The following is a 12,449-nucleotide window of genomic DNA, read 5'->3' as shown; positions in this document are numbered from 1 at the left end:
ACTCAGTCATCACTCTCTCCAGTCTCGCTCACGAGCTCAAAATGTCATGAAACTAGCCCGACAACAATGATATGATGCATCAACAACAACAACTGAGACTGAGATACGATATGAATGCATGAATATGACTGAGTACAAAATATCAATGGAAATCAGTGAGGTGACAACAAGAAATAATCACTATGGGTACAAACAATATTAGCATAAAGTCTAAACATGATATTTAGCATGATTGGTAGCTCAATTACTTTATCACATGATGAAAACACAAATATCAACAAAATAGGGCTACTATACAGGGCCATGAGAACAACAAAGTCCCATTTTACAGGGTGCACGCCCACACGCTCGTCACCTAGCATGCGCGTCACCTCAATACCAATCACATAACACGTAGTTCGGGGTTTCATACCCTCAACACTAAGCTTAGAAGAGTTACTTATCTTAAACAAGCCAATTCCGACACCGAGCAAGCCAATCGATGCTCCAAGAATCCCACCACACGCGTTCCGACCTCTGAATGGCTCGAAAGTAATCAAAAACAACTCAAATACATCAAACAATGCTAAAGGAACCAATCCCAACCGGAAAAGGTCGAATATTTAATCAAATGCCCAAAATCGACCAAAAAGCTCAGCCTGGGCCTGCACCTCAAAACCCGACAAAACTTGTAAAATCCGATAACTCATTCAATTATGAGTTGAACCATACTAGTTTCACTCAAATCCGACTCCGAATCGATGTTCAAAACTCAAAAATTCATATTATGAAACTTTAGGCCAAAACCCCCAATTTCTTCTTTAAAATTCATCAACCAAAAGCTAAAATCGAAGATAGATTCACAAAGTATAACCAAAACCGAGTAGAGAACACATACCCCAATACATATTCTGAAAATCACCTCGAAAATTGCCCAATTCCGAGCTCCCCAACTCAAAATATGTTAAATGAACAAAATCCTCGTTTTAACACTGTTCTACCTCATTTCTCGTGCCAAAAGATCTAAAAACTCACTTTTGATGCTTCTAATGGATTCCTTGTTAAATTCTAGTCAAGTTAGGCTCTTGAATCACTCAATTTGACCTTATATTGAAGGAGATATGTTGGTTTCAATATTTGAAAATGGTGCAGATTTTTAAATACGCAGTCGTGGCAATTTCGCAATTAATCTGAAAAAAATCTGGCAACCCAATTCAAAGTAAAATAACTATAAAATCCTCATACGATGTTCAAATCTGATGATTCTTTTTGCTATGGCTTCGTAATTACGATACGGATCTAATGCTTGAATCAAAACAGAAATCAAAGCTCATTTGTTCAATGTGATACCATTTATACTTGAAGAAACGACATCAGAACATAAGAAAAACGAGCGCAACACAGCCCAAACCTATCCGAAACTCACCCGAGCCCCTCGGCACCCTGTATGAACATACCAACAAGTCCCATAATATAATACGGACCTACTCGAGGCCTCAAATCATGTATAACAACATTGAAATGATGAAACACACCTCAAATCGAACTTTCGACTTCCAAAACTCGGACTGAAATATATCAAATCAACTCGAAATGAACTCAAATTTTTCACACAAGTCCTAACACATCATACGGAGCTACTCGTTCCCCCAAACTACCGAGCGAAGTGCAAATGCTCAAAATGATCGGTCGAATCGTTACATGGAGTTAGCTGGTTCTGAGGCTAAGTGACTAAAATACTTCTTAGCTAATATCCCTTTAATAAAGGACGTATTGCTTTATGTGTTTATACACTGTGATTGCCAAGCGGCAATAGCTATAGCAAAGAACAAATCTTATGATTGTAAAAGTAGACACGTGAAATTGAGACATGATGTTATAAAACAACCGTTAAGAGATGGAATAATTTCCATTGACTATGTGAAGTCAGAGATAAATTTGGTCGATCCTCTGACTAAACCTGTAGGAAGAAAATTAATTCTTCAAACATAAAAAGAAATGGGATTAAGGCCGACATGTTGTCAATAGAGATGGTAACCCAACCTATGTAATACGAGATCCCAAGAAGTAGGTTCATATGGGTAATAACAAGTCGGTATTGGCACTGGTACACTAAAAGAGAGTGCTTGACTGCTACTAATTAAGAGGCAGAGTTATAACTCTTAATGAAATTCATAGTCCTTATGGATGGTGTATTTAAAAGTAGTATACACTTGATGAATTCAGTCGAGGGTCTTTCGAAAATAGCCTCTCTACCCCTTAGGGTAGGGGTAAGGTCTGTGTACATACTACCCTCCCAAGACCCCACTAGTAAAATTTTACTAGGTTGTTGTTGTTGTATACACTTGATGAATTCACCTATATGATAGTGGAGTGGGCCATTTGGCCTAGTCTTTAGAGCTCTCATGAATCACCAGGTACGCACATGGCCTATTGGGCGCAGAACCGCGTTGAACAACAAAATTACCGGGGGTCAGAATGTGATTAATAAAATCTTTGACTACAATAAGAATTATTGGTTCATACTTCATAAAAATATTACATTTCAATAATAATTATGTGAGTTAAATTTTATTAGTCTAAGTTTGGTTCATAGTCTAGAGGATACCAAACCTATTACATTTGGACCATGCAAATCCAGCAAGTCAATTCTTCCATTCCTTTATCCTTCACCTATAAATTTTGAAAATATGTGGGGATTGTGGGAGTATTTTCAAAACTTTGAAAAGTCATGTATCCTTTTATTTTTACTAGTGTCCTATCTGCTTTCAAGTGGCTTCTTGCATGAAGCCTTGTAGCCAAATACTTTTAGATAATTGATACATGACAAGAGTTTTTACATGTGGCATTATTTTAAAAAATTATTTGACAAATGGCTCTACTAAGCCAAGTTGCTATGAATATCTAGCATGTGGCCTTTTACATGAAGACATGTGGCCAAATGGCTAAGCCATTAACAAGTGACAATCATCTTTCATGCAATTAAACATTTGACAATTTAAGAAGACCCCAAGTACCTCTATAAATAGCCTTTTTGTTCATCCGTATGACACCAACAAAAATTGGTTCTTTTTACACTTTTCTTAGCTAATCATTACTTTCTTCCTACAATCATTACCTATTATTATTATTATTATTATTATTATTATTATTATTATTATTATTATTATTTCTTCTCTCCAATCTTCTGAAATTGCTAGATTTATTATTTAATTTTGCTGATTCATGTGTCCTCTAAATAAATAGAAATGAGCTTGTTTAATCTTGGGGAAATATTTCACATTGCTGAAATAGTTTCTTCGGATAGTGCCCAGCACAACTCAAGCCAATTCGTGTATCTGCTTATAAACAATATTATTGCAGTATTATTATCGTTATTTTCTGGTGTAATATTTTTCCCTACAAGAAGAGGTGGAAAGAGTTGACTAGGCAAGACATGGCGCAGCTTCAACTGACCGAGGACATGACCTTTGATAAGAAGGTATGAAGGTCGATGATTAGGGTAGTATGATCTAGAGTGTTCATAACAGTAGTATTTGCAACGTTGTCTCGCTTTTTGTTGGTAGTAGGTTTTTATAACTAACCGGGGTTTTTTCCTATTGTTGATCACCTTACTATCTTGTTATTTTATTCTGCTTTTATATAGATTTTTGGTGATGTTTCTTCTTGTCTATATTTCATTAATATGGTGCTTATTCATTCATGAGCCGAGAGTCTATTGGAAACAACCTCTCTATCCTTACAAGATAGGGGCAAGATCTACGTATACACTACTCTCCCCAAATCCCACAGTGTGAGATAAGACGGGATATGTTGTTGTTGTTATAAAATACTAAATATCTATATTATTATAAAAGCATGAATACGATGTCGGTTTACAAAAATAACCTTAGAATATTAAGCATAATAACTCATAAAAAAGGATATAACCGAAATTCTAGATATTAGTCTTATAATCGTATTAGTTTTAGGACATAATACTACACAATATATTAAACTAATACTATTTTTTATTGTTCCTAGAATCGACTAATATACATAGAATCTCGATTATACATTCTAGAGTCGACTAATATTTTATAATATTCTAAAGTCGACTAATATTCAACTAGAGTCGACTTTATATTATACATAATTTAATATAAAGAATATTAGTCGACTTTAGAAGCTAATGTTTAATATTTTAGATTTTAAAATTAATAAAATTCTATTTATTAAATTCTTATTATAAATATGTAGGAAGGTTTAATAAAATTAATTTCATAAAAATCCTCCATATTGGCAATACATTACCACTTCACAATGTCCAATACCCACAAAAAGGTAATATTAAATGGATTGCATAAAGAGTTAAAATTGAGGGAAAAAAAATACCCCCACGATAATGTATTTTTATATTATATTTGAACTATGTTCCTACTTAAATAATATTTTTTAATCAATTTTTCGTGTAATATTAAAAAGATATCCAATTATTATACAACAATTAAGAAAATATTTAAGAATATAAATATGTCAGAAAGAGGGGAAAAAATGGTTGGTAAGAGTCAATACCACTAATGATTCTATAAACATAAAGATCTAAACGCGAAATGTCAGATCAATCTTTTAGTCTTTGAAAATAAAATTTATGGTGGATAAAATTATAATTAAGATTAAATATTCAAAACAAGAGGTGAACTAATATTAAGATCTGAATCAACATAGAATAAAATATTTTTATATTAAAACCAACTAATTAGATCTTTTAATTAATTATTTAGCAAGAGAATCTAAATTTTTTTAAGGTAGATAAATTTATTCCATAAAAGAGCATTACAACATAAATTTAAAAGGTTAGTATATTATTAAGAATCAAAATGGTATATAAGTGTTTGAGGAAACACGATCAAAGCTAAATTCGAAACAAGAATAATTTTTCAAGACTATATTATATAGAGTCGACTCTGGTATAACATGATTATTCTTTGTAGATGCCTCTAGTGGAATCGAAATAATATTTCTATGTCATGCATTACTTGCAAATATCATATCAAGAGACATGACACTGTTAACAATAATAGCAAGTGATGTACCAATAACGATTTTATTGTGAGGCCACCCACTTTAGATTTGATATACATCTTTAAATAATTTAAATAACCATCACAAATTTATAAGAAAAGTAAAATTGATAAAATGGGATGAAGTGCGTATGGCTAAGTGTCAAACGATCGAAATAATTGCCCGGAGTTCTAGATATATATTGGATATTAATGAACCATTTGGTGGAAAATTAATGGTTTGGGAGGTGATTTCTGTCTAGTACTACAAGTAGTTCCAAAATCGGAAAAAAATATAGACAGTAAAAGCTAACTTGCCAAAGTTATACTTTTGGACTTAAATAAAAAAGATTCAACTCACAAGAAGTATAAAGTAAGAACATATCAAGATTCAGTGTCTTCTTGCTTCGTGTCGAAAATGAAGAAGAGCATCCAATAAAAGATGATTTGGTTCTTCCTGAACGCTTGGTTATCAACTCCAATGGTAATAGTAGTGCATTTAATAAGAGAAATATTTCTATCATTAGATTAAAACGCAAATTGTGCAATTCGCATGATAGAATTAAACAGATATCTTAACTAGCAGAAATGAATATGTCGATATTACAAAATTTTATAGTAAAAATAAAATATTTTTCAATTTTTGACTCAGCAGAAATGATACAAATAATTACTACCAAGAAGATTATACTTAAATACTTTAATACCAAATGGCCTTCTACCATATATGTTTGTTGTCAAGGTTAATATTTTTTTTTACGTATTTTAGTGTCACCATATATATATATAATAGACTAAGTTAAATTGATCTTCTATTATATATAGGTTGATTTTGAAGAAAAATATGCCCGTCATGCTACTGAAAACTTAGATACACCGAATGACTTATGTAATAGCGCACAGATGGTATATAGAAGTTTTCACAATAACGTCATACATGCAAAAATTATGATACTGGTCAATGTGCTTCTAAGTATAATTTTATCCCGAATTCAACTTTCGTCTTCTGAAACTAAGGAATATCCTTTTAAATTTATGTGAAAATAATTTTTTAGTATGTTTATGTTTTGCAAATATAATAAATATATAAGGACAAACATCCTAAATATTGGACAATATTTATCGCAATATATTTTCTTGCACGAACAACAGTATGTTGCACTTTCAAGAAGGTTATCAAGAGTTTCGGTTTAGGCAGAGCAACCAAAGCCTTAGGAGGAAACATACACACAAAAAAATATTATTCACAAAGAAGCGTTCGTTAAGATACCATTACATTAAATACTTTTAAACTATAATAATAATTATCTACCATGACAAAATTGATTATTTGTGTAAGTTTTGATGCTTTCCTTTTATTTTAAATTCATGTATTATGTTAATGTAATAATATTTTCGGCGTTTAGATGATTGTTGTATTATTATACATAAAATTACTCTTATTACTTAAATATTATTATTTTTTCATATAAATAAATATTTAAACCATCACATATCATTATTAACGTGCAATGCACGTTCTTAGATACTAGTTGATATGAAATTGGTCCAAACAGTGTGAGCTGGATAATAAGAACCGTCAATTGTGAATCCATATTAACTAAGAACCGTCAATTGTGAATCCATATTAACTAGTGCTTAATTGTTGTAATCTCTAATTTCTAGCGGAAACGGAAACTGAAACTTTATATATTTCTTCAATACCTTTTAATTAAATTAATAATGAAAATTACTTTACCACTATTCACACGTGCACAAGATATCCACATTTTCAGCTGAGAGTAGTGGGTAGGAGGAGCAAACAAGGCATTTGCAGGGAAGAGAAAGAAAGGAAATGGGAAAACCAAAGGCAGTTATAGTTGGAGGAAGCATAGGAGGTATATGCAGTGCACATGCTCTCATCAGAGCAGGTTGGCAAGTGGTGGTTATTGAGAAAACTCCAGCACCTCCAACTGGTAGCCCCACTGGTGCTGGTCTTGGACTTGACCCTTTCTCTCAGCAAATCATTGGATCTTGGCTTCAACAAACCCACCTCCTTCAACAAACCACCTTGCCTCTTACAGTTGATCAAGTAAGTATACATCAAGAATCCCATCATTTTTTTTAACAGTTAGCATATTTTGCTCTATTTACTTGAGAGTAGCTATTTGTTTTTACAGTTAGCTGATTGAATGAGTTTGCTATTTTATTTTTTTGGGTTTTTTTTTCTGTCTACTTTGTAAGATACTGTTGCAATAGTTTTGTTTACCTGTTCCATCAATAATATATTGTCATATAAGAATTCAATTTTTTTAGTTAAATTAATACTTCTATTTGCGGTTTTGTTTGTTAAACCAAAATTTCAACTATTAATTATTTTAATTCTTCTACTACTACTTATGTACTAATTGTCAAGTTAAATTAACATTCTTAAATTTTGTATCATGTCAAATAGTGTAAGATAACATGAGCCAACCGGGAAAGTATTGTTTACAGTATAAGATGCTAATAGTCTATAATTTAGGACTTTTTTTGCAAGAGTTAAGAAAGGCTTGAGTCATCTATATATATGACCATATATGGATAAGAAAGAATTACAAGAAAATACACTTGGCTTCACACTATAACAAAAAATGGCCCATATTTTTAAGTTACCCAATCTAGCCCATATTGTACATATTTTGAAAAGCACTAGCAAATTTAAAATTTGTTTTATTACAATCATTGCTTCTAAAAGCTATGGAGTTAAATCTATGTTCTCACAAACATTGCTTTCACTCTCTTTTCTTTTCACATCTTCTACATATGCTTCAAGAGCAGTCCGCCATTACTACTTCTCCCATGTGTCACTTGGTTGTAACGTAAGAAAATTGAAGATTCAACATTCCACCTTTGAAGGCCATTCAAAGCTTGGCTTTCAAAAATAAGATTTTTTAAGTTTGTCAGTTGTTTGGATTGGGTGTTGTTCCAATTGATTGAAAATATCAAAAGGAGTTCAAAATTTAAATTTGAACTGATTTGGAGTAGATTTGAGTTAAATTTCAGAAAAAACGCAAGGAAGAAGACGAAGTCAGTTTTTTGTATAATTATGTATAATCTTGTATAATAGTGTATAAACACATTTTATACACTTTTATACAGCTTTATACAAGCGTCTGTGGACGAACTTCTTTCACGATTTTCAGTTGCAATTCTTGTTCAAAATTAGTCCAAATCTCCATTAAATGACTTCAAATTTTATATACAACCTCCTTCTACTATTTCTAACAATTCTAGATAATACCCACTCCAAATTTCTCACAAAATCAAATTCGGAATCTAAACCCATATATTTAAGCTTGTTAAAAATCTAATTTTCACCATCCAAATAGATTTGGTTTGTTGAACTAATATTTGGGTTACAGTTACTGATTCGAAAATTAACTTAAAAGCTTGAGAAATCTTTTTTAAAAATTAAATAGTAATTTTGAGAACCTATTGGAGTTGGATGTTGAATTTTAGCCTATTATTTTTGGGCTAGTTGGTTGTAAATTGAAATATGAGCTATAAAATTGAAAAGTAGAGATCCCAGTTGTTCTTATGTGAAATTTTCCCTATGGATAATGGTATTGTCATTACTAGCTTGCACCTCGAGAAATCCATTGGGCAGCCTGCTACACCCACAAGAATCGGTGTTGGATAATCCTGCCCCACCAAAGTCGGAGCAAATGGGTTCACGCTTAGTGTTGTACTGCGGTATGAACTTACGATTTCCATGTTGTTACTGGTATGCCTCAACCACTCAGGGATCCTTTTTCTGATCTGGCTAGCAAAAGATAGAGATTTGGGTGATATTTCAATAAGTAAATTAACACCTTCGTGTCGTGAAATCATCATATGCCCCTCTATTTAATTGTCTTTATAGTGTGGAAGGGGAAAAACTGGGAGCGGTACTATGGTACTCTTTCAACAAGTGACAAACAATGTCTTATGAACTTTAAGTTGATCATTATGGAGTATGTCTTGGTGTATGCTTAGCTTCAAGTTGTTCATCATCGGCCTGCAGTGTCAACACTCATGACGAAAATGTTTTTTGGGTAAATCACTATAATTCTTGAAACATTTGATTCTGTAAACTGACGGGCATCACAGCGGAGTCTCACTTATAAACTGAGGTACGAGAGAAACCAGTAGAAAATCTCTTTTAGAGATTAGCTAAAGTGTGAAATAATTGTAAGAACAGTTTCTTATTTAGTCCAGGGATTTGGAACATGAAGTGAAGGTAGGACAATGAGTTCTGCTGTAGCAAACATGAGGAACCATGCATATTTTTTTGATTGGTAACATGAGTGACAACAATAACAACAACAAACCCAATGAGTTCTCACAAGTGGGGTCCGGTAAGGGTAGTACATACGCAGACTTTACCTCTACCCTGGGGGCAGAGAGGTTGTTTCTCATAGACCCTCGACTAGAGACAAGATGAAAAGAAAAATGAGGGATTACATTTCATACTATGAGTTAAAAAGATACTGATCCTATTTTGATGTCTTCTTGCTCGTGGTTAATATGCATAAATTTATAGTTAAAAGTTAACATTGAAGTGAGGTGTTGGCGTGTTTAATGTCTATGCGCATTTAGCACTTGATTTAAGATCAACATAAGCACATGATTGCAATTCTTCCTTCACTGGGAGGCCATGGAATTTACTCCCAATGATCAAAGGGGGGCCAGAATTTTGCACAAGCGGGGTTAGTTGGAGATGACAGTCATCAAAAATACGGGCAGCATCTGTTGTGACAAGTGGTCGTAACTTTAGCCTACTGTTTGCACATCCACACTTCTTGGACACACGTGCGTTTGCCCTGCTAGTGATGTGTCTAATTTAGTTCTCAATCGCAAATTAGTTGAAATTTTGGAATTCCTCAATTTAGATTTTCATCCCGTCCTCATTCGTGAACTTATGGTCAACTGCAGAACCAGGCAACAGATGGAGAAACAAAAGTGAGCCGGACATTGGCAAGGGATGAACATTTCAATTTCAGAGCAGCTTATTGGGCTGATCTCTATAGCCTTTTGTATGGTGCACTACCACTAGATATTGTTTTCTGGGGTTATTTGTTTCTCTCCTTTTCCATGTACGATGATAAATCAAAAGTGAGAGTCGAAACTAAAGTTCTTCAAACGGGCATTACAATTGACATTGTTGCTGATTTGCTTATTGCTGCTGATGGTTGTCTGTCTTCAATCAGACAAAGTTTCCTTCCCGACCTTAAAGTGAGGTTAGTATATAAAGTCAACTAAAGTTCTTCTTTTCCTGGCTTTTAATCAAGGAAATGCAACAGTTTGATGCTTTTAACGACACACCTATTTTTTGGTAGATATTCAGGTTACTGTGCATGGAGAGGGGTTCTTGATTTTTCCGATAAGAAACACTCAGAAGCCATTATTAGCCTTAAGAAATTGTATCCAGATCTTGGGAAATGCCTGTACTTTGACCTGAGCTCTGGAACTCATAGTGTATTTTATGAGCTATTGAACCAGAGGTTCAATTGGATATGGTACATTAATCAGCCCGAACCAAGCCTCAAGGTATGAGCTTGTTGTCAAATGCAGTGACATGGTTGCTAAAGTAATGTCAGTCATGAATGAATGTTCAAATTTATGCTGATAAGAGAGTTTAGTTGTGGGTTGTGATAAGCTGATGACCAGTGTAAAATAATCAATTACTCCTTCTGTTTCCGTTTATGTGGCATAGTTTGATTGGACACGAAGTTTAAGAAAGAAATGATTGATTTTCGAAACTTATTCTTAAAAAATACCATAACATTTGTGTGACTATAAAAAGCTTGTCATTGAAGGTAAATGGGAAGTTAAGTTAAATAGTTTCCAAATTTAGAAAGCCACTATGCTTCTTGGAACGGACTAAAAAGGAAATGCTGCCATATAAGCTCAAATAGAGGGAGTATTATGAATCCTCTTATTAAGTATTGGAATGATGGACCTGTATAAAGCAAAGTGATATAGAGGATTCATATAGCTAATCACAATAGATTTGGAATCGAGACTTGGTTGATTGATTTAAAGTGAACGTAGAAATGTTGTTTATCATGAATGGATCAACATATAGTTCCATTAGATCAGATACTGATTGGAAACTAGGAGAGTGAATCGAGGTTTGCAGGAACACTTTTGCAACCACATATCTGATATACAATTGAAGTTTGATATTTTTATGTTTTTTTTCCTACAACAGTATTTCGAGTATTGTTCATTTTTAGTGAAAGTATTAATTCTGAAAACCAATAATCTGTGATTAAATTCAGGGGAATTCTGTGACCATGAAGGTTAACGAGAACTTGATTCGGAACATGCATGAAGAAGCTGAGAAGACTTGGGCTCCTGAATTGGTTAGGGTAATTAAAGAAATTAAGGAGCCTTTCCTAAATGTGATATATGATTGTGATCCTTTGGAGCAAATTTTATGGGACAAAGTAGTGTTGATTGGAGATGCAGCTCACCCTACTACTCCTCATGGTTTGAGAAGTACAAACATGTCGATATTGGATGCAGCTGTTTTAGGCAAATGCTTAGAGAAGTGGGGAGTGGAAAACCTGAACTCTGCCCTCGAAGAATATCAGTCCATTCGGCTGCCAGTTGCCTCGAAGCAGGTTCTGCATTCAAGGAGATTAGGTCGCATTAAACAAGGTTTATCACTTTCAGACCGCCCGTCTTTTGATCCAAAAACTGCAAGTTCAGAAGATTGTGAAGAGCTTCAGCAGAAAAACATGCCTTATTTTTATGATATTCCCTCCATATTGAAGTAATATCACTAGTTTTTTTAACTGGCCTGGTGATTAAAGCAATGTTGGCTGCATGATTGAGCCTCGAGCATTCTGTATATTCTCCCATGTAGCCTGTGATTGTGTGTTTTCCGATGCACCCAATGTATAGCTGCAGAGTTGTTATTGTTTAATCTGTTTAAAATTTACGACCTCATGAATGTAGTGAACTGCAAATAAAGCTGATACTTGACAGCAAATATAATTTTCTATCATTGCCTATACATTGCAGAGTTGTCGTCATTGCCTCTGATAAAAAAATTCAGGACGTGATGTGTAATGTAAATGAAGGTGAAATTTCATACTTTAAACTGTATCTTGTTGCAAAGTGAAAATATAAATAATTGCATAATCTCTTTAACAGTATAAGCTTTTAGAAGTCAGTTCAACATGTATCAACAGACATTAAGCTTGATTCTCACTGTCATTTGTTTCCTCTGTGTGTGTAGGCGTGTTGCGTGCCTAAAGTAGTTAAAAGTCTCACATCTAACAGGTTTGAAGTTCACACAATTAACAAATGTTTCTCCTTTAGCGCACTTGGTATAGTATTTGTTGATGTGCTGTTAAATTAACCAAGAAATTGAAAGCTTGTAACGCAGCCCCAACTCTCTGAAAGATTTTTCGACCC

The 12,449-nt window shown here is 33.6% G+C and overlaps 1 protein-coding gene across 2 annotated transcripts; it reads left to right on the top strand.

Moving 5' to 3' along the window:
- The first annotated feature begins 3,387 nt into the window (after positions 1-3,387).
- Positions 3,388-12,045, top strand: LOC104226532 (uncharacterized). 2 transcript variants are annotated; one of them, XM_070153211.1, is made up of 5 exons: positions 3,388-3,460; positions 6,781-7,092; positions 9,957-10,261; positions 10,361-10,571; positions 11,306-12,045. In XM_070153211.1, exons 2-5 carry the CDS (start codon positions 6,856-6,858, stop codon positions 11,804-11,806), a joined length of 1,254 nt encoding a protein of 417 aa, XP_070009312.1. In that variant the 5' UTR covers positions 3,388-3,460; positions 6,781-6,855; the 3' UTR covers positions 11,807-12,045. The 2 variants fall into 2 exon arrangements, with proteins under 2 accessions (XP_070009312.1, XP_009776850.1); XM_009778548.2 differs by lacking the exon at positions 3,388-3,460 and having other exon boundaries at positions 6,703-7,092.
- Positions 12,046-12,449: the final 404 nt, after the last annotated feature.

The sequence above is a fragment of the Nicotiana sylvestris genome, chromosome 8 (assembly GCF_000393655.2).
Source record: "Nicotiana sylvestris chromosome 8, ASM39365v2, whole genome shotgun sequence".
NCBI classification, from domain to species: Eukaryota; Viridiplantae; Streptophyta; class Magnoliopsida; order Solanales; family Solanaceae; genus Nicotiana; species Nicotiana sylvestris.
The sequence above is the reverse complement of the archived record's forward strand: the minus strand, read 5'-3'. Positions and strand labels throughout refer to the sequence as shown.